The sequence below is a fragment of the Spermophilus citellus genome, assembly GCF_964194105.1.
Source record: "Spermophilus citellus genome assembly, chromosome: 3".
NCBI lineage: Eukaryota > Metazoa > Chordata > Mammalia > Rodentia > Sciuridae > Spermophilus > Spermophilus citellus.
In genome coordinates this window covers 19,589,532-19,612,626 of record NC_138184.1, presented here as the reverse complement: position 1 = coordinate 19,612,626, position 23,095 = coordinate 19,589,532, and the positions used below count along the sequence as shown (strand labels likewise).

General features: G+C 46.9%; 1 protein-coding gene across 4 annotated transcripts in view; it reads right to left on the bottom strand.

The window, feature by feature from the left end:
- Positions 1–4,492: 4,492 nt before the first annotated feature.
- SLC6A20 (solute carrier family 6 member 20) overlaps positions 4,493–23,095 on the bottom strand; it is a gene marked incomplete at both ends in the record, with an annotated part of 45,516 nt that continues 26,913 nt past the window's right edge. For 2 of the 4 annotated variants that reach the window (XM_081287637.1, XM_081287639.1), the window contains 7 exons: positions 4,493–4,642; positions 5,247–5,412; positions 8,329–8,488; positions 10,595–10,799; positions 15,167–15,329; positions 16,314–16,555; positions 17,442–17,552. In XM_081287637.1, the coding sequence (XP_081143763.1) occupies positions 4,493–4,642; positions 5,247–5,412; positions 8,329–8,488; positions 10,595–10,799; positions 15,167–15,329; positions 16,314–16,555; positions 17,442–17,552 (1,197 nt within the window). Of the gene's footprint in view, positions 4,643–5,246; positions 5,413–8,328; positions 8,489–10,594; positions 10,800–15,166; positions 15,330–16,313; positions 16,589–17,441; positions 17,553–23,095 lie in introns of all 4 variants that reach the window. The other 2 variants (XM_081287636.1, XM_081287638.1) reach the window with 2 other exon arrangements.

Below are 23,095 nucleotides of genomic sequence, written 5' to 3'. Positions count from 1 at the left end.
CTAAAATTTAGTGCTTCCAGGTAGTTATAGTTCTCCAAATCAAGGACCAACTTCAACTTCAATTCATGTGCAAAAACAAACCTGAAAAATATGCTTCAGAAGCTGTGCATAGTTGTAATTGTAAGTCAGATTGTATATTCAAATTGTAATTATGAGGTTTAGATAATAGTACAGTATGTAAGGTAGTGTAATCACCACTATTTTGAAACAATTCGATTAAACACTGCTACGATATTTCAGTGTTTTGCTTGAAAATATGTACAGGTTTTTTCCTTATGTTGTCCTTAAATATTTCTAAAAGCGCCTTTATTTTAACATTATCTTTTTCAACATAATCTTTTTAAACATTAATAAGAATTGTTGCTTTTAGAAACTCTGAAAGAAATAATAGCTGGGAAAATGCTGTGTGGCTTAAAATCAGTCATTAAAACTTACAGTAGGGTAAGTAGATAGAGCCACCTACTCCTAACATGTAAATAAGCATCATTTGTTCCAAAGATGGAATATTGACACATAGCTCATGTCTACTGTAATATATTATCCAAATGCTACTGGGCATTTCACAGTAATGATGTGAAACCAACTGCATCAAAGACCAAATCTGAACCGCTAATGTGGCTGCTTTGCAGGGAATGGACTTATTGGTATGTTAGGTCATAAGCTATCATTATTTCAGAACCCTGCAATGATTTTATTTCTTAATTCATGTACTGTACATCCATAAGTGAAAATAAAATGTCATATTCTTTTCTAACTACTGTTGGTTTTGTTTGTTCCTATACTTTATCTTGAAGATGAGTTTTTATAATTTTTTTTTAATCTCAAAGCAATGCATGATCATTATGGAAAATTTAGACAATATAAGTAAACAGAGTCAATAGCTTCTGAGATCCTGATTTCCATTTACCTTTTTTATCGTCTCATAGTTCTTGTGCATCAGAAATTTGGGCATTTCAGTTCTGCCTCCTGCTTCAGGGTCTTCTGCAAAGGCTGCTAATAGGATTCATCTGGGTCCACTTTCAAGATTACCCCATTGGTTGTCAAGATGCAGTCCTCACAGGCTGCTGGCTGTTGGCTGGAAGTCACTCTCAGTTTCTTGCCACGTGGTCCTCTACAGTGTAGTAGTTTGGTTCGTCAAAGCCAGCAGTAATGTCTGCTAGCAAGATGGAAGTCACAGTCTTCTATGATCTAATCTTGGAAGTGTTATCCCACCACTTTTTATTCTATGCAGAAGTCATCACTGAATCCAGCTCATTCAAGGGGAGAATTTATGAAGGCATGAACACCAGGAGACGGGGACATCTTGTTAGTCTGCCTATCATAGTAGGGAGAGAAGAATATTCTGAGGCCAGAGCTAGTTTTGGAGGGAATCAAGTCATTTCCTGGGGAGGTTGGGCTTACACCAAGTCCAACATGTAGTGATTATTTGAAGCTCTGTAGCAAATTGGCTCAAAAGGGGAGGAGAGGAAGGAGGAAGTCGTGGTTACACAGACACAGGTGGTGTGCCATGCTGCTGTTGTCCTTAACCCCTGGCTGTCTTCCTTTAAACAGTTTATTTTCCCTTTCACATTTCTTTGTGTGTCTTCTAGTTTAGGACATATTATGTATCCCCAGTTAAATGTAATGTTTCGTTCTGGGGCATTCTTGAGGGTTAGAAGGAATCCTCACAATTCAGAAGACCTTCCACTCTATTGTAAATCCAGCTCATTGGAAATAGTTTTCCTAACTTTTCTCATGGAACTGAACCCTCATTTCCTCCTGGGGCCGACTTCATGCTCCATGATGGTGTCGTTTTACTGGCTACTCATATGAGGAGGTGAACATGGGGAGAGGTGACAGGGGAAAAAAAAAGACTTACTGAGTCTCTGCCTTTTCTTTATTTTCCACTTTTCAGAATTAGCTTTTGTGCTTACATGATGAAAGGATCTCTTGTGTACAGAGAGGTCTGGTACTGTATGAGTAAATGACGAGAAAATCCCAACTACAGATATACTTGTTTAACGTTTTATTGACAACGACAGTGGATAAAAAACAATTTTTCCCCTACCTGATATCTTGGAGCTAAGTCCAAGGTAGTTCTACTTCCAGCATGAATAGGAAGTTTCCAGAGTCCACCATCTGGCCATGATGCCATGGTCACTGTTAAGTGACAAGGATGGAATGTCCCTTTCCTCCTATTGGAGGGTGGGTGGACAAGTCCCTAGACTACCATTTTTGTGCAGTACCTAGCAAACAGCAAAAAAACTTTTCTAAAACAAGACTTACTACTGGCCCAAGAGGATTACTGAGAAGTGTCCTGCTCTTCGTGAAGTTCACAGAAGCCAGAGTAAAATTTCAGTCAAACCAGAGACATTATCGCCTGGAGCAGATTACATACAGACATCATCGTCTGACTGATGCTGGTGTGACCTGGGATATTTTTGCTCTGTGATGGTGTGAAAGCCACATGCATCCAGTAGAAACTGTGTCTTGTGTGAGATGCTACATGGTACTTGGGGCATGTGAGCAGCTTGCAGTCAGCCACAGGGTCACCAAGGTCAGCATCCCACACAACATAGAGCGCTGTGCTGCTGAGCTGAGGGTTGGTAAGCGAGGGGTAATCATGTTTTTAACTTTGGGTGTTTTAACTCAAGGGTTTTTTTGGGATATAACCACGTGAGTCAAGGAGCCTTGTGTTGCATTCTCTCTCTGATTTCCATGAGCGGTTATTCCACAGAAGTGCCTTTTCCCCATAATTGGAAATGCTTTCTGATGTTAGAAGTCCTTATTGATGTAACTAAATATACCACCATTTTATTTCCATCTTAAGTGGGGCCTGGCTTTCAGATTTTGCTGCACATTGGAATCACCTGAGAAGTTTTAAAATCTTAAAATTTTCTGTAGGATGTGGCCATCTGGAGTTTGCAGTGCTCCCAGGTGGATGGGAATGGGTGGTGGATGGGGATGGGTGGTGGTAGGGGCGCACTGGAAGAGTGCAGGCCTGAGTGACCTTTCTCTTTTCACCTCTGAGGCTGACTTCAGAGTTGACAGGCTCCCACTGCCTGTGACTGACTGCAGGAGGGGGTGGCACTGTGTCCTAGGACAGTGACCACATCTGGAGGTCAAGAGGAGGGGACAGGCCCTTAAGGATGGAACAGACTGGGTGTTTGGCCTGGGGAGGGCCCACTCTTCAAGTGTGGAAAACCATCAGATGAGAAACCAGAGGACTGAGTATTGAGTAAATAAATGCAGTTCAGACATTTGAAAGGAACAAAAAAACAGACATCAGGGGAAGCTGGAAGTATTGATAAGCTGGTGGCTAAGATAGCAAAAGACCTTCCTAATATTTATTTTTGCTGTAAGGAAATTTATAGCATGAAAATAAGTTTAAAAGAGATATCTCCAGCTGATGTCCCAAGTGGGTGTTTAAGTGTCTTCAAAGATGTCTGTATCAATATACCCAAAGGAATGCTCCTGATTCCAGGACCTCAAGGAAGCACAGAATGCTGGGCAGGAAGGGGACCCTCCTACTTCAGGGTAATGTTAACCTACTTTATTACAGTAAAATAGAATCACATGGTGGGCTTATGCTATAATCATACATATGGTGTATCTTCACTAATAAGATGCTCTGTTTAAATTACGTACATTTTAGAAGTTCTTATGTACAGATAAATTAACACTGTAATTGATGTTTGTTTTCTTTATAGAGTTGTTATGCCCAAATATCATTTTAAATATATGGGAAAGTTAAATTTACTCTTCATCTTCACAGTAATTTTTAGAACCTTTTCTAAGGCACTTAGACACCATGGATGGGATATCTATTCATATTCCTCAGGGATTTGGGGGTTGCAAACAGTACTTGGGGCAGTTTTTGTAAAGAGGGCTAGTCCTGGACCACTGTGAGAGACCTTAGATGAGAGACAGGTGATTCCCTTTGGGGCCCAGTAAAGGTCTCTCTCGATGGCCAGTCAGTCTTCTTCACATGTAAAAAGTGGACAGGGAATACAGAAGTCACATGTTCACTGAGTAAAACAAAACAAAAGCGTAATTAAACACCGACAGTATTCAAATGTGGCACCTTAGGTACTTCAAAACTCCTCCAACTGAAGTAAAAGTATTGTTCTCTAATATTTTGGTGTTTCCTCAGCAAAAAACCAAATTGCTTATATTTGGGTCCCAACGAATTATGGTAAAATTTCAGCTCACAGTGTGCCTTACTCCTAGGACTTTGTAGAATCAAGGAAACAGTTATCTTCAAGCCTAGCCTTAACCTTGGTGACAAGGATGCAGCATGCTGTGGCCTTCAGGGCCCGCAAAGGATGGAGGCTGGGTTTGTGAGCAGCCTGCTTTCTTCCCAGGGAATCTTCCTCCTCCGTGGCTTCTGAATTTTGTGTCATCTCTGGAGGCTGGGGGTGAATCCTGGAGGCCGAAGTATTTTAAAAGCAGCTAAGGCGCTTCCACCAGTTGCAGCAGCTGTGACACGGGGCGTCTCTGGGAGGTCCAGTTCTCAGGCCACGGGGGCTGTGTCTCCCCTCTTATAACGATACATGATGAAAGTCCCCAGGGCCACCAGGGGGATGCACATAGTGGAGGATGCCACAAGCAGCCCAATAACAGCTAGAGCATATGCCGGGTAATCCTTGGTCACCAGCTGACCCTGCAAGGAGGGACAGTGTCAGCAGAGGAAACCTTTCCATAGAACCTTCTGAGCACTATGCCCAGGCCTCAGCCCTCAAGGTGGTGAAGAGGCAGCATGGGGTGGGAAGAGACCTGAGGGGCTGCCATGCCACACCAGAGGCCACCCCAACCCTGCAGTTCACAGCAAATGTGCTAGGAGCCCGCTTCTCACTCTTCCATAAATAGGGACAATCTGACACCTCACTCAGGGGCACTGTCCAGGGCACCTAAATGTAGGTCCACCTTGAACCCAGACTAGAACTTTCTGTGGTGGTAAATGTGCTCGGTATCTCTGTTCAATGTGGCATCCAGACACCCAGGAGTAAGGAACCAGCAGCCTTTTCAGGGACACTTTCTCAATACCCAGGTAAAGGTCCACTGGGATGCTCCGGAGGAGACTGTCTCATCACTGGGACACATTTAAAAACATACCCGGCTTTGCTGTCCTGGACTGAGCATTTGTAAAATACCTTGGTGAGGTTTTCATGTTGTGACCAATAACCTCCTCATACCACAGCGGATGTCAGAGAACTAAAAGCTGTGCTTTGGTGTGGCCAGGCCTGTCCTGTGGGGACAGCAGATACCTGGGTGGCATCCCAGGCTTGGTACTGCAGGGTCCCTGTGAGGATGTAGTCACTCAGGTAGAAGAGTAAGAGACCGATGATGAGCAGCGGGCTCACACAGGCCCACATGGCCTTCCAGTACCAGTTGAGGGCTCTGCCAGTCATGGCCTGAAGTTCATTTTCAAATCTATATGGATCATGGGGAGAGAAAGTCTGGGTTATTGATGCTTCTGGAGGTGAGAGGGGTCCAGTCTGCACACCCCATCACTTAGGAAGATTTTGTCTGGGGCACCATTTATGTTTGAACATCACCCCGGGTGCCTCTCTGACCCCTTCTAGCAGGGGCAAGGGGAAAAGGGCTGAGGCTGCCCAAGCGGGGTGACAAAGCAACCCCTGCTGATAGGAGGACACCAGGAGACATCTTCCTGGTACTGGCTGCCAGAGTAGATCAGAAGGCAGCTCCCAGTGACAGTGGGGACAGGGTGCATGGGGACTAGCAGTCCAATCCGTCTTCAAGGACGGGGGCCCTCAGGTGGTTTTGCTTCCTCTCCACTCCCATCCAGGTGGCTCTACTGCCCATTAGAAACGCTCCCAGGACCCGCAGAGCAGGATTGCTTTATGCTTGCGAACAGCAGGTCTTGTAGCAGAGAGTCTGGCCTTGGCCCCAAAGGGCCTGGACCCTGGCCAGGAAGGCTGGAGGAGCGGGCCCAGAGGAGCCAGGGCCGTGCTTTCCAGAAGCTGGAGGCCGCAGGCCAACAGCACTCCCACCCTGGCTGCACACTAACGTAGCAGCACACAGCAGTACTCCTCCACAGGCCGATCAGGTCCTGTTCCAGGACCCACGTGTGTACTTTAGCACTTAGGGACATGTTGGCCCAACTCCTCTCCCCATTTTACAGGGGAGAGACTGAGGCCCAGGGTTGGGCTGGGACTCACTGAAGGCACCCAGGTGGCAGAGCTCCTCCTGCCTTAAAATCTGCTTCTCACTGTGGGAGAAGCCACCTTGGCAGGAAGGCTGGGGTGAGGCAAGATGTCACTGTCACCAGCAGTGGTCACAGCCCCTGCCTCCCTGCATCTAACCCCAGTGTGGAGTTTTGGGTAAAGGGGATCAAACCTAGGGCCTCGAGAATTTTAGGCAAGTGATGTGTCACTGAGCTGTATTCTAGAGCCCAGGTGAGAGGGTGTCCCTCTCACCCCTAGCCACTCCTGGAGACAAAGGTGGGAAGAGCAGGCTGCAGAAGCAGAGGCAGGATACTCCCTCAGAAGTTCACTAGATGGCGCTGCGCCCTCAGCGAGCAGAAGAGTCCTCTCCTGGCCACTCCTCTCATTACAAGTCCTTCCAAACTGGAGCTCCGTTTTTTCTTCTCTGTCCCTCCTGCCTTCCCACCACTCTTCTGATGGGGCTTGTTCCCCTCCCCATAACCTCCAGTGAACCCAAAGTTCCGTTCCTCTCTCCCCAACCTTCTCCCTTTGCTCTGAAACACCCTCTTTAGGGACCAATTGCTCCTTCTAGACTGGCATTTTCTAGGTGACCAATCTGTCCCATTCTACTGGGGACTTTCCTGGATTTAGTACTGAGAGGCCTGTATCCCAGGAAATCCTTTGATGCTGGGGGAAAATGGAAGACTTGGTCACCCTCATGCTAGTGTCCTCAAAATGTTATGAGATGTGAAAGGGAGAAGAGGGGAGGGTAGAATGGCCGAGGGTGGGGGCTGGGGTCGTGGCTCAGTGGTAGAGCACTTGCCCAGCACATGTGATGAGGCACTGGGTTCGATCCTCAGCACCACATAAAAATAAATAAAAGGTATCTACAACTAATATATATGAGCCAAGTAGGTTTTGGGAATGCTGCAGATTATAACCCCTCTCTGTGAATCTCAAGTGTCTTCCGGGTTCCGTGAGAGCTACAGGAAAGACAGCCAACTGGCTTCAACTTATGTCCTGAGATGCATTGATTGTGGGCAATCCCTTGGCATGTCAGGAAATCTCAGCTGTTCCAGGCACAGTGAAGAATGCCTCTCAAGGGACCTCCAGCCTGCTAGAAAGCTGCAGCTGGTCTCCCTTTCCATCCCAAACCAGTGTGGAACATCAGAAGACACTGGGGAAAGAGGAGGTAAGATAAAGTGGCCTGGTCCCCTGATCCCAGCTCACGCTGGAGCAGCGACTGCCATGTGCTCAGAGCATGTTAATTAGATGAGCTGCCTCAGTGACACTGGGTAGCCTGAGGTCCTCAGGTTCTAGCAGGCTCTCTGCTCCTTGCTGCTGCTGCTGCTCAAGGGACCACAATTGGAGGAGTATGGCACTAGACCATGTCTCAAAGTGTGGCCCCAGACTACCTGGGGACATGCAAAAATGAGAACTCTCTTTTCATTCATTTTTTTGGTACTGGAGATTGAATCCAGGTGCTCTGCCACTGACTTACATCCCCAGACCTTTTTTTGTTTGTTTTTTGTTTTTGGAGACAGGGTCTAAGTTGCCCAGGCTGGGCTTGACTTGAGATCCTCCTGCCTCAGCCTCCCGAGTCACTGGGATTGCAGGTGTGCTCCACTGCACCTGGCTTAAAATGAGAACTCTTGTCCCTCACCCCAGACTCCTTAACTAGAACCTCCGGTGGGGCCCTGCAACCCTTGTTTGCATGAGCCTCCGGGTGGCTGTGAGGCACATTCAAGTTTGAAAGTTGCTGTAGGCCAAGGGTTGTGAGCCCAGCTGCCCATTTCATGACCTGGGGAGACGGGCCACATTGCTGTGCCAGCCTGGGCAGCAGGGTTGAGAACCTGACCACATTTTGAATTTGCCAAAATTCCTAGTTCTCAATGGACTTTGGTCCAAGTCCTTGAAAAACACTGATGTTAGCCAATGATCGGGGCATCTAGGACCTGGAGGTATAAAAATTCTCCACCGAGTAAGCTGTGGGGTCCAGCAGGGTCAGCGGGGAAACTTCCTATAACAGAGTGAATCGAGGCAGAGAAGTAGCCGAGATCCAAGGGCAAAGGGCCAACTTCTGGGAGTGAAATGACATTGAGTCGGGGCGATTTTTCTTGTGGGTTGTCCCCCTTCCACTGCGTTTCCCCCACGTAGCTGGCAAGGGCTGGAGCCCGCTCACCTCCTCAGCCCGTACACGTAACACAAGGCGATCGTCTCCACCAGGACGATGAGCAGCAGGGACAGTGTGGCCGCATATTCATTGAATATGTCAAACCAGTAGTTTCCGGCCTCCATGGTGAACACCAAGCCGATGGCACAGCTGATGAGGCACAGAAGACCTGGGGGCACAAGACCATGGGCTCATCTGCCCACACCTCCGCCCACGCATCCGATTTTCTATGGGGCAGCAGGAGCCATGGACTCCTAAGGGGACTCTGGCCAATGGGTTCGTCCACGTGGATTGGGAGAGGGTGACGCTAGGCTCCTTGGGAAAGTGAGAGTGGTGAGCATTTGCTCTTTTGGGACTCTCACCTGGGCTGTGGGGCTGGGGATGATATTGATCCCATCCACTCAGCCCCAGAGCTCATGGACAGTCAATCAGGGAAGAGGCTTGAATGTGAGGTAGGGATCTCCATCAGGACTTCCTGGAGATATCTTTCATACCACCAGAATGGGGAAGAAACTTAGGGTTTACCCAGCTCCTACTACGTACCAGGCACTGGCTATGAATTGTATCCTTAAACCTGCCAGGCAGGTATCAGGAATCACTTTCCCAGTGGGAAGCCAAGGCTCAGAGATGTCAAACAATTCATCCAACGGCCCACAGCACACGGTGGCAGAGTCAGGATTCAGACACAGGTGCCTCAGCCTCCAGAATCTGGATTTTGTCCTCGTCTCCTTCAGTTGCCCCCTGTCTTGGGGACCCCAGGAGGGGTTTGAAGCCTAAGCTCCCACTCCTTTCCATTGCACACCAGACAGTGATGGCCGCTGAGCCCCCACTGCCATCTTCAAGGGATGGCACCAGGAAAAAGGGGTAAGTGCTGTCTGGGGAGCTGCTTGCACACATGCTGGCTGCAGAGACGGGATTCCAAGCAGGATGCTAAGTGCAAGCAGACCCTCAAGAAAGGCAGGCGGATCCAATTAAGGGGGTCAGGACTTGAAGGAGATGGGAGGGGAGCTGGGTTTGGATCACCCTGGGTGTGGTGGAGGCGTGGCGCCAGCCATGGCACAGGCAGAGGGCCAGGCTACGCGGTCCTCATGACTGCTGGGAATGGTGGTAGAACGAAGCCAGGGAAGATGTTCTGGGAGAAGCTGGTTCCTTCACTAACGACCCCAAGGAAAGCTGAATGGATGGAGAAACTGCGCTCTTTCAATGGCTTATTGTACGACAGGAAGAGTGTCTGGCAATTGCTGCCCATGACCACACGGTGGATTTCACGGTTTTTGAATGAAGACAACAGACTTCATTGATCCACAGTTCAAGGACAGTGCAGAGAGAACTAAAATGGTAGGACTCAGAATAGGAGAGGGCTGTAGGCACGCTTATTGCCTGGGAAGGAATCTGAGAAGGAGCTCTCTGGGGTCTGGGCAAAGTTCTTGACCTAGGTGGTGGATATTTGCAAGGACCTATAGGTAAAAATTCATTGCAGCGTCCTTAAGTAATATATGCTTGTAATCGTGATGCTTCAATGAACAGAAGCTGAACCTTATGGTTGGGATGTGAAGGGTCCCTCAAAAACTCACGTGTGAGACAGTGCAAGAAGGTTCAGAGGAGAAGGGTTGGGTTGTGAAAGCTTTAACCCCATCAGTGAATTAATCCCCTGATGCGATTAACTGAGTGGTAACTAAAGGTAGGTGGGTGTGGCTAGGAGGTGGGGCATTGGGGGCGTGGCTTTGGGTGTATTTTTGTATTTGACAAGTGGAGACCCCCCTCTCTCTCTCTCTCTCTGTCTCTCTCTGCTTCCTGGTCATCATGTGAGCTACTTCCCTCTGTCACACATTTCTGCCATCACATTCAGTCCCACCTTGAGCCCCAAGGAATGGGGTCTGCTGTCTATAGACTGAGACCTCTGAAACTGTGAGCCCCCAGATCAACTTTTCCTCCTCGACAGTGGTTCTGGTTGGGTCCTTTTAATCCCGGCCGTGAAAAAGCTGACGGAAACACTGAAATACTCTCTCTCCCATGCTGTAGTGTCAGGTTGGGGAGGTGGGGCAGGATTTAAGTTCTGGGTGACCTTTCCTGGGATGTTGATAAGGGCATGCACAGGCTGACTCACAGGTCTCAGATGACAAGCAGCTAAGGAAGCACAGGACTCTAGTGAGGTTGCTTCTGTCACCTGGGGCCGCCTTGAGAAGCACAGGGCCCTTGAGGAAACTTGGCCTTGACTTGCCGTCACCTCCCAGCCCACCCTAACCCAACCTCTTCCACTGGCTAGCCCACTGACCTGAGATGGCCTCCTTGGGCAGGTGGCTGGTAATGAGCTTGCTGTCAGTCAGAGGGGTGAGGATGGCTGCTGTGTTTCCCAGCATGCTCCCGATGCCCAGGACCAGCAGCATGAAGAAATAGAGGACAGACCACAGCTGGGACACCTCCATGTTTTTAATGGCCTCAGTGTAGACGATGAAGGCCAGGCCAGTGCCCTGGACAGCCTGCTCGTGGTGAGAAGACACCAGTTGCACACCCATAGGATTGACAGTCTCCTGTCCTACACTCAATTCTAAGCAACCTGGGGACTTTGGAACAAGCCAAAAGAAGCCATATTCTGAGCTTTGCATATGCCAAGCATGTATACTACTAGATACGTGGGTTTAAAAAGACAAAAACTGGATAACAATTGTATTTAAAACCAGAGAGATAGGAGGAGAGTGTTCAAAAGGCTTTTTGCTACTTGGGAGGGAAATCAAGAGACGGTCTAACATTAGACTTTGTTAAGTTAAATATGCACAGGAAAATTTCCAGGAAAAAAAAAAAAAGCAGACATCCACATTTCAAATGGTAGAGGATTACATGGAATGAGAAGACGGTGGGGGAGAAAGAAAGAAAAGAACAAACAGAACAGGGGAAAAAGTCTAAATAAATGAGTAACCATATAGTTCATGGACACAGAGCCAATTTCAAAAGTTAGTGAGGGAAAAATCTCAGGGGCCAAAACCAAAAAGGAAATGGGAGGTGAGAGGCCTGAACAGGAGCTGGTGCTCAAGGGCCCCATGGTGCTGAACAGAATGTAGGCCTTGATGCCTGAGGATGGGGTCTTGGCATGTGATTCTCCCAGGAAGGGTGGGGCAGGCAGGGATCTGGGGCTGAATCACCAGGAGAAAGAAAGTGTTGCCCCACAGTTGAAATAACCCGGAATGCCTCCCCCATTTAACAAGCCCAACAGACCAGCCTCCTGCAGCCTCCCTGAAGACCAGAGCCATGCTCTCCCTCTTCCCTATTCTTGGAAAGAATTCTCTAGAAGTCTCTAGAAGTATTTACATTAAGTATAAGAACTAGACAATATGCTTGCTGACACTTCTGTTAGGCTCAAAGCCCTAGTGCATACAATAAGAAAATGAAATGAGATGCAACTACTGAAAATACAAAATCGTGTCTGTTTACACCAAAAAAAAAAAAAAAGCCCAGAAGCAAATCTATAAATGAATATGAAATTTTGTAGGCAAATTCATCAAAGTCGCTAGGTATGAGATCAATGTACAAAACCTATAGCTTTCCTTTACATCAAAAATAAACATGATGGAAAAGGGCGGGGGTACCACTCACAATAGCAATATAACAACAAGGTAATATAAATCCACTAAATGATGTCAAAATATTCAGGTAGAAAATTAGTTGTAGAATAAAACACCTGAGCTGGGGCTATAGCTCAGTGGTAGAGCACTTGCCTAGCATGTGTGAGGCACTGGATTTGATTCTCAGCACCACATAGAAATAAATGAATAAAATAAAGGTTCATCAACATAAAAAAGAATTAAAAAATAAAAAGGAACAAAAGATCTAAGTGAATGAGAGAAAGCCTGTTCCTGAATCAGAAGTCATGATTCAAAAGAGATTCATTCTTCCCAAATGACATTATAAAATTATCAATGCAACTCTAATGAAGATTCCCTAAGGGATCCCTCCCAGTGAAACCTGCCCATGTTATCCTAAAATTATTGTGGGAAAAAACAAAGATCCTAGCATAGCAGAGAGAATTCTGTAAACTATCAAAATTATTTAAAAAGCAAAATGTGAAAAGCATCCAAATGTCTATTAGTAAAGGGATGGATAAATAAGTTGTGGTATCATTGTGTGATGGAATAAAATAAATATAGCACTTAAAATGAATGTGTGAGATTCTAAATGTATTATTATGGACAGGTCTCAAAATTAAACTGTTGAATGAGAAAAGTGTCCTCCAGGACCACTTAGGCTCACTTAAAACCACCAACAAAGCAGTGATATCATCTAAGAATATGTAAACACATGGTCTACAAATATTTTTCCCATATGCTGCCTGTCTTCTCACTTTGTTCACTTTTCCTTTGCTGTGCAGAAGCTTCTTAGCTTGATATAATCCCATTTGTCTATTTTTGCTTTTGATGCCTGTGCCTTTGAGGTGTTATCTAAAAAATCATTGCCTATAACAAGGTCTTGAAGTACTTCCTTTGTTTTCTTCTAGTCTTACATTTCAGGTCTTACATTTAGGTCTTTGGTCCATATTGAATTGATTTTTGAATTTGGCAATAGACAGAGACCAGTTTCCTTTTTCTGCACATGGATATCCAGTTTTCCTTGCACTGTGTATTGAAGAGACTATTCTTTCTTCAATTTATATTTTTGGTACCTTGTCAAAAATCAGTGGTGACAGCAGCTCAGGAGGCTGAGGCAGGAGGATTGCAAGTTCAAAGTCGGCCTCAGCAACTTAGCAAGGCCCTAAGTAATTTAGCAAGATCCTGTCTCAAAATAAACAATAAAGAGGCTGGGATGTAGCTCAATGATTAAGCACCCCTGGATTCAATCCCTGGTAGAAAAAAATAATTGGAATGGATTATGCATGTGGATTAATTTTTGAGCTCTTTATTCTGTTCCATTCGTCTATGTGTCTGTTTTTATGCCAGCATCATGCCATTTTGATTATAGGCATGGTGTTTTGAAGTCAGGTATTGTGATGCCTCTAGCTGTTTCTTTTTTTCCCTTCTCAAGGTTGCTTTGGATAGTCTGGGTCCCATAGGAATTTTAGAATTTTTCTTCTGTGAAGAATGTCATTGGTATTTGATGTGGGTTGCATTTAATCTGTAGACTGTTTTTGGTAGTATGGACATTTTAACAGTGTTAATTCTTTCAATCCATGAACATGGGATATCTTTTCAAGTGTGTGTGTGTGTGTATGTGTCCTCTAGAATTTCTTTCATGAGTAATTTGTGATTTTCATTGAAGAGATTTTTTTTAAAAAAATTTCTTTGGCTAAATTCAATCTACTCAATAACAAAAATCCACATAACCCCATTAAAAATTGTTGAATGATGTGAATAGACATTTCTCAAAAGAAAAATGTACATGAGAAGATGCTCAACCTCACTAATCATCAAGGAAATGAAAGCCCAAGTCATATCTTATTCCAGTTAGAGTGGCTATTATCAAACATATGAAATAAACAAACAAATGCTCACCAACTCCTACACTGTGGGAATGTAAATTCATACAGTCATTATGGAAAACACTCTGAAAGCTCCTCAGAAAACAAGAAGTAGAATTTCTATATGATTCAATAATTCCCACTACTGCATTTATACCCAAAGGAAATGAAATCATTCTATCAAGGAGACGCTGCTCTGTGTGCTTATTGCAGTATCATTTCCAATAACCAAGAGGTGGAGACATCAGTGGACAAATTGATAAAGAAAATGTGGTATGCATATGCAATGGAACCTTATTCAGCCATTAAAAGAATGAAATTCTGTCACTTGCATCAATATAGATGGAACTAAAAACATTAAATGTAATAAATCAGATATAGAAAGACAAATACTTCATGTTCTCATCCATGGAAACTAAAAAAAAAAAAAATCAATCTCAGAGAAGGGAGAGTGGTTTAGTGGTTACCAGAGTGGAAGGATAGTGGGGAAGGAGCATAAAAAGGAGTTAGAGGAGGCATTTTTGTTTGTTTGTTTGTTTGTTTGTTTGTTTTTGGTCTCACTAAGTTGCTGAGGCTGACCTCAAACTTAAGATCCTCCTGCCTTAGCCTCCTGAGTAGCGGGGATTACAGGAATGCACACCTGGCCAAGAGGTTAGAGAAGAAGCACCAAAAAAGAGACTGAGAGAGGAGGAATTAGTTTTGTTGTGCCATAGTGTCAGAAATTGTCTCATCTCTGACAGTCTGTGCTGCTGTGTTCCAAAATAACCCTTTTTGGATAAGACGGGTTCAAAAGTTCCTAACACAGGAAAACGATTAATGCTTGAGGAGATGGAGATGCTCATTTTCCTGAGTGGATAATTACATGTTATGTCCCTCCTCAGCATCAAAAAATTATCATACTGTACCCCATAGACATGCCTAAATATGTGCTAACAGAATATAGTTTAAAAAGAATATATACATATATACACACACATATATAATAAAAATGAAGGTTCTTGTCTCTGGTGAGTAGGGAAAACTTAGGACCTATAACGAAGGAGAATTTAATTTTGTCCCTGAAACATCCTTTTTAAAATAACGACAGTCTGATGACAAGCATTCATCCTGAGACGGCTCTAGGGGTGTTTGCTATTTTATTCTCTGCCCATACCTTCCTATATTATTAAAGTTAAGAGAAAAGGAGAAAGAAGGAAGGCAGAGAACCCAACGGGGCTTTATAATGAGGAGTGGCCCCCAGCAGCGCCTGGGGAGAGCAGCGGTCAAGTCTCTGTTCTCTGAGTTACAGGGAAAGTAAATCTGTCTTTCCTGGTGTCCGGGGACTGGGTGGGTGGCAGGCAGTTCTCAGGGCCCCTGGGAAGTGTGTGGAGAGGCCAGCCCCGCCCTTCCCAGGTGTCTTACCGTGTCCAGCTCTGACTCCAAGCTGCAGTTTTTAATGAGTGGGAACACCTCACTGTATCTGCTCGGATCGGTGGACGCCAGGTAGTCCTTCACCTGCTCCAGGTTGCTGGCTGTCACAGAGCCATCTTCAAGGTCGAAAGAGTTGGTCAGCAGCAGAATCACCCTGCAGAGCAGACCCTCAGCTTGACCTTCACTGGCTAGCAAGGTCGCTCTCCCCCAGGGCTCTCAGAAGCTGGAGTGGGGGTGGGGGTCTGTCCTCCCACCAGCCTCTACCTTCTGGTTTAGGTGGGGATCTGTGGACTGGTGGGTAAACCTGGGATGGCTTTGAGAAAGCCTCAGATATAAACGGGCAGGACGACAGGAGCCAAACCCCCACCTGAGGCCCTTTGAACACCTGGACCAGGGAAGTCGGATGGAGTTTCCTGTGATGGTGGATCTGCTTCAATCTGTCACTACTAAGAGGAAGAATTGAAAGGAAATCTAGAATCATCTAAATCGAAGTTCATGTCGGCATGCAAATTATTCCAAGGTCAATTAGCCGCCATGGATTTAAACTTTAAGGGAAACAGGGCTGCTTGGGGCTGCTGCCTGCCAGGTTGGAATCTCACCTTCTAGAGGGTGCTCCTGTAGTTTTGGTCAAGGGCTACAGACAGGAAATCCTGTCCTCTCTGGGGTTTGGTCAGAGAGGACTTGGTTACTTTATTTTTTTTTAAATTTATTTTTATTTTTCTCTTTTGAGATGGGGACTCCCTGTGTTACTACCCAGGCTGGTCTGGACTCCTGGGCTCCGGTGATCCGCCCACCTCTGCCTGCCCAGGGCTGGGAGCCTGGTGGGCACCACCATGCTGGGCTTTGGATACTTTTGAGACTGGGGAGACGGATCAGCAGACACTGAAGTTGTGGGTTGAATGCTGTCTTCTGCTAGGTACACAGAACCCCACAAACCAGTCCCTTCCCTGCAAGGCCAGCCTTGACTGGCCCCAGGTCCCTCCCTCAGCTCCAAGTGCTGATGGTGGGAAGCCTGAAACTGACCCTGGATTGAGGACTCCCAAACGGGTGCTCTCGGTGGCCCCTGGGCCTTTGAACGTCACGTCGTCCCTGTCCCCACTTCAGCTCAGAGCTCTGGGGACTCGGCCCCCAGACTTACTTGTTTAAGCAGCTTTCGTAGTTGAAGGTGGCCTTGAAGCCGTAGATGGAGAAGGTGACGATGCTGGCGAATATGGAGGTGGAGCTGTTGATGAGGGACACGGTGATGGCGTGCTTCTGGCAGTTGCTGCTGGGCTCGTTGTAACTGGCGAAGGCGATCAGGCTGCCGAAGCCCAGGCCGAGCGAGAAGAAGATCTGGGTGGCCGCGTTGACCCAGGTCTTGGGGTTGGCCAGCTGCTCGATCTGAGGACCGGCAGGGGACAGGGCCCATGAACCCAGGGCCCCGTGGCCAGGCTCTCAGATCCGGGGGAGAGGGAGGCCCAGGGCAGAAGGGAGGGGGCCCCCAGGGCGCAGCCAGTCAGAGCAACCTGGGGCTGGAGCCCGGCTCTCCTGCCCAGTCCATTCCCCAGGAGGACAACCGTGTGGCCTTCTCAGGTTGTCTCCTCCGTGGCACCTTACCCACAGGAGGTTCACAACCGAACATCTAGGGTAAAATGATTTTTAAAAAAATGCACTGATCTCTGGCCCACCAGCCAGGCAGTCTGTGAGTCTGGATATTAAGTGGTTGTGGCTTGGAGGTGGAGTTCAGGTCTGGATTGCATCTGGTGCTGTTGTTGTGGATGTTTGGAACAAGAGGGTGCGTTTGGGGGGATGGTACAGTTATTCTGTTTCCAGGTGCTAGATTTTCTAAATGAAGAACTTGCCCACCCCACAGGTTCCCCGCTGATGAGCTGTGGGGTGCTGGAAAATGGGGAGTTGGGAGGGGATGGTGGATGACCTGGAGGAAGCAGGTAACAGGTGAGGGAGATGATGGGGCCCAGTCTGTGGCACCCGGCTCTGGGGAGAGTCTGGGTGGGGCTTTGGGGCAGGGAGGCCAGAAGGGAGGCTGGGGCAGCAGTTGGCTGAGGGCAGTGAGGGCAGGAGGGACTGGAAGCAAAACTTCACGGGCTGGGGACCACCTGTCTGAGGAGGTGGTCCAGCCCCCAGGTGACCCACACCCGTAGCCGCAGCCTGGGGCTCCCAGCACCCTCTGTGTGCAGCTGCCCCCTCCCTCCCACCTCCAGCCTCCCCAGAAGTGGCAGGATGTGACAGAGAGGCATCCTCAGGGTCCCTGCCCTGCAGCCTGTACCTTGGGCGTGAACATGTACATCAGCCCGTTGGTGGCTCCATGGAGCGTGAGGCCCCTGATCAGGTAGATGATGAGCACACAGTAGGGCAGCAACGCTGTGAAATACACCACCTGTGGGCGTCAGAGGGTGGAGTCAGCCTCCTGGGGAGGGACGGAGGGCGGGGTCAACACATGTCCTGCCCCAGTGACATCTGGAAGAGACATGGACATTCCTGGTTGGACACAGTGTCCAAGGTCGGGCTGAAGAAATGGGCTGGCTGGCTGTGGCCGCCCCCCGGTCTGTCGCCACCAGGAAACCTCCTATTCTACCCAGGAGGGGCCGGTGGTCTTCGGGGCTTTCCCTGGGCTCTGCCTTCGCCCTGGCCACAGTGTGCGTGGTGGTGAGTGGCCAGCCCAGCTGCCTCCAGCCGACCACACTCCAGATGGCAGACCCCAGAAGCTCCGTAGGAATTTTCACGGTGCTAGATAAAGAGACCAGTCTGGAAACAAAATGTGGGTGATCAGTAATGAGGCCAGAGAGAAAGAGTGACAGTCTCCACCCAATTTCTATGAAAGGCTCACTTTCTCAGGCTTGAAATTGCACAAAAGTGGAATTTTGGTCAATCAAATCTTTTCCCTGTCACATGCATTGCAGATTCAAGGACTCTCCCTTCCTCCCTTCTTCTTCTTCCCTCCCTCCCTCCCTTCCTTCCTCCCTCTCATTTTCTTTCTTTTCTTTCTTTCTTTCTCTCTCTCTCTCTCTCTTTCTTTCTCTCTCTCTCTCTCTCCCTCTCTCTCTCTCTCTTTCTCTCTCTTTCTTTCTACCAAGGATTGAACTCAGGGGCACTCAACCCCTGAGCCACATCCCCAGCCCTATTTTGTATTTTATTTAGGGTCAGGGTCTCACTGAGTTGCTTAGCACCTTGCTTTTGCTGAGGCTGGCTTTGAACTCGCGATCCTCCTGCGTGAGCCCCCTGAGCCTCTAGGATTACAGATGTGTGCCACCGTGCCCGACTCAAGGACATTTTTCTCTTCAGTTTTCTTGGTAGCTTTGGCAGGAGCCTCTCATTCTTGGGATCATCCTAACTTTTACAAAGCCTCAAAATAGGGACCTTTTTGAGGCATGGTGTCACACACACCTGCAATCCAAGCGACTCAGGAGGCTGATGCAGGAGGACCATAAATTCCAGGTCAGCCTTGGCAACTTACTGAGGCCCTGCCTCAAAATAAAAAATGAAAAGGGCTGAAGGTGTAGCTCAGAGGTAGAGCATCCCTGGGTTCAATCCCCAGTACCATGCACACAGGCCTCTCACAGCACATCTGCGAATGGATAAAGAAAATGTGGTACATATACACAATGGAGTATTACTCAGCCATCAAGAAGAATGAAATTATGGCATTTGCCAGTAAATGGATGGAACTGGAGATTACCATGCCAACTGGAATAAGCCAATCCCAAATAACCAAAGGCCTAATGTCATCTTTGATATGCGGATGCTAATACACAGCTAGGGGTGGGACCGAGAGGGAAGAATAGAAGTTCATTAGCTTAGACAAAGGGGAATGAAGGGAGGAGAGGGGATGGGAATAGGAAAGACAGAACGAATGGGACAAAACTTTCTAATGTTCATGTATGAACCCACGACCAGGGAAACTCCACATGGTGTACAACCACAAGAATGGGGCCCTAAATAGAATAAGTTATACTCCATGTAGTGATCAGTCAGAATACACCCTATTGCCATGTACATCTAAAGAGAACAAATTCAAATTTTTTTTTAAGAAAAGCACGTGTGCCCACCCACAGTTGGATTTTTTTCTATAGATACTTCCTAAGTACACCAGAGCCTTCTAGGTCAAGCAAAGGAGTATTGGTAGGAGATGGGCCCAGTGGTGCACACTCCTGAAATCCCAGCAGCTCAGGAGGCCAAGGCAGGAGGATCACAAGTTCAAAGCCAGCCTCAGCAAAAGTGAGGCACTAAGCAACTCAGTGAGACCCTGTCTCTAAAAAAAAAATACAAAAAAATAGGGCTGGGGCTGGGACTCAGTGGTCAAGTGCCCCAGAGTTCAAGCCCCAGTACCCCTGTCCCAGAAGAAAGGAGTATTTGGGGGGCCATTTTGTGCATGAGCGCCCTTATCATTTGGGTCCTCCTGGGAGAAACACAGCTGGTGACTGACCCTTGTCCCAAGGGGCTTGAATGACACTCAGCCTTCCATGTCCTCTAGGCGTGGCGCCATCTTCCCACGAATTTCCAAAGCCACCAGCGTGGTGCTCTGTGTCCTCTCTCCCAGAGGGCACACAGACGCAGGGCATGTCCTTCCACTGCTTCTGAGCTGGGGTCATTACAGCTTGAGAGGAGTAATAAGTGTCCCCAGGATCAGGAGATGACAGGAGACCAGGAGATAAGGGGGAAGACAGGGCATCCGCCAGCGCCCTGAAGGCGCCCCAGGGACACTGCCCACAGCACTGGGCACTGAGGGGACACTGGGGCCAGCTCCTGGGAGTCCCCTCTTTCTCCGCAGGGGACAAGTTCCCCAGAGGCTGTCTGCAGTCCCCACCAGGTGGCTCCTTCTCCAACCTACTGGGAGGAGCCATTCCTGACCACTCTACCACAGTTCATGGAGGAGGAGGAGGCGTAACAGAGGGGAGTGGCTCTGCCCTGGCCCTGCCCTCACAACTGTGCCCTTGGGCAAGTCATGTCACCCCTCTAAGCCTCAGTGGGGTGCCAGCCAGGACCTGCTGGGATGGGCTGTTGCAGGATGGGACGAGGTGGGTGCCCACCATGTGGGTCTGCAGTGAGGAGGGACCGTGTCCCAGGCTGGGCCTCACCAGGGCGTGGGGCCTGGGCCGCAGATTCACCCAGGTGGCCCGTGACGGAATCTCTCACAGCAAACATGTCAGCCCTGGGAGGAGCGTAAACCTGGGGACTCAGCAAGGACAAGAGACTCGGGAAGACCAGGCCTGACTGCTCCGTGTGCTCTGTGGGCGCTCATACACAAAACAGCCCACCAAATACTTTCTTTTTCGGGAGCAGGGGTACTGGGGATTGAACTCAGGGGCACTTGACCACTGAGCCACATCCCCAGCTCTATTTTTTTTGTATTTTATTTAGAGACAGGGTCTTGCGAATTGCTTAGCACCTTGCTTTTGCTGAGGCTGGCTTTGAACTTGTGATCTGTTGAGAGCCACAGCCGAAGGGGCCCCAGCAAACTTATATCAATTCTATCCAAATGCATATTTTCCATATATGTTTCAATGATTTTTAATGCCTTTCTTGCTTCAGGCGTTAACATTCGGGGTGAATTTGGATCTGATGGACCTTTTAGGATATCAAATAAGGGTCCCAACTCTCCTGTTGGTATACCTAGATAAGGCCTTATCCAATTTATGTCTCCTAATAACTTTTGAAAGTCGTTAAGTGATTTGAGTTGATCTACTCATATTTGAATTTTTGGTGGACGGACCATGGTTGAGGATAATAGAACTCCTAAATAATTAATTGGAAAATTTAATTGTACTTTATCTATTGCTATCTCTAGATTATAATTTTTTAATAAGTTTGTAAGTGTGGGATAACATTCTAGCAATGTGTTTTTATCTTTGTGTGCTAATAATACATCATCCATATAGTGAAATATTTGTAGTTCAGGATTTTGATTTCTAAGTGACTGGATTGCTTTGTTAACATAAATTTGACACATAGTTGGGCTGTTAGCCATCCCTGAGGGAGTACTTTCCACTCATATCTCTGATCAGGACCTTCATGATTCAGTGCAGGGATAGTAGATGCAAAACGTGGACTATCCTCAGGATGAATTGGAATTGAAAAAAAACAATCTTTAATATCTATAGCTAAAACATACCAGGTTTTTGGCAAAGCAGACAATTGAGGAATCCCCGATTGAGCAGGTCCCATAATAACCATCTCATTATTAATGGCTCTTATATCTTGCAATAATCTCAATTTACCAGATTTCTTTTTGATGACAAAAATGGGAGTATTATGGGGAGATACAGAAGGTTGTATATGTCCTTCCGCTAATTGTTGTTTGACCAGGTCATGGGCTACTTGTATCTTTTCTTTAGTCAGGGGCCACTGAGGAACCCACACTGGTCTTTCTGATTTCCAAGTAATTTTGATTGTCTCAGTGGCCCTTTCTGAAAATCCAACCCATGTCTGTCTGTTCCTTGATCTATTTGTATTGGTGCTGCTATACCTTGTTCTTGTTTTTCTAATCTTTTTCCTTTCCTAAAACCTTGTCTAGCCATAATAGTGGGTGCATTTTGATTGATGTTATTTGTTAATGTCAAACCTAATTGATCTAGGACATCTCGTCCCCATAAATTTACGGGAAGATGATCCAATACATATGGCTGTATAGTTCCTTCACATCCTTCAGGATCCTTCCAATCTAATACCATTGCGCTTCTATCGGGATTAGTCGCCACTCGTAGGCCTCGAAGCGTTTGAGTGGCTTGTTGTAATGGCCAATGTTTTGGCCATTCTTTTTTTTTTAAATTATTTTTTAGTTTTAGGTAGACAGAATATTTTATTTTATTTTTATATGGTGCTGAGAATCGAACCCAGTGCCTCACACATGCTAGGTGAGAGTGCTACCACTTGAGCCACATCCCCAGCCCAAGAGATGATGCTAAGGTCTGCACCTGTATCCAGTAGCCCATTAAATTCATGTCCTTGAATATTTAGTTTTAGCATGGGGCGAGAATCTAAATTTAAAGAAAGCATAGCCCAATCTACACCTGTGGAGCCTAATCCCTTGGAACCTCTTTCTACAGTACGACTGGAAAATTTATCATGTAGGCTTGGTATTATTAGTAACTGTGCTATTCTATCTCCTGGTGAAATTACTGATATACCCTTTGGAGAACTGGCTATAATTTTTATTTCACCTTCATAATTGGGATCAATTACCCCAGGACTTATCATAAGTCCTTTTAGAGTAGAAGAGCTGCGTCCCAATAATAAGCCTACTATTCCTTTGGGAAGAGGTCCTTTTACCCCTGTGGGAATGATTTGAACTCCCATCTCTGGAGTTAATACTGTTCTGGCGGAGGCACAGATGTCCAACCCTGCACTCCCTTTGGTTTGTCTGATGAGGGATTTGATGGACAATGTGTCCTGGGCACTACCCTGATGGGGTTGCTGGGTTCCTCCAGTGCTCCGTATATTTGTGGTTTTGGGCCCCGGAGCATTGGGCCCCCCTGTCCATTTTTTGGCAATGGAGCCCGATGCCTTTCTCCATGATATCATGGATAAACACTTGGTCCTTGTTCGTTTTTTGATAATGGAGTACCCTCTATGGTGGTTTGAGAATGGCATTCATTAGCCCAATGTCTCCCTCTACGGCATTGTGGGCAAATACCCAGTATTCTACTCCTTTGATACCTAGTTTTGTTAAACCCTCCTCATATGGGGCAATTCCTTTTAAAATGTCCTGTTTGTTCACAATTGTAGCATGTTCTTGGCCTGGCATCTAAAGCCTGTTTTATTGCAGCTGCCACAATTTGCCCTTGTTCATTAATGTCTCTGGCATCTAAAGCCTGTTTTACTGCAGCTGCCACGACTTGCTCTTGTTCATTAATGTCTCTACATAATTTAATATATGTGTTTAAATCTTCATGCTTCCATGGTCTAATGATTTCTCTGCACCAA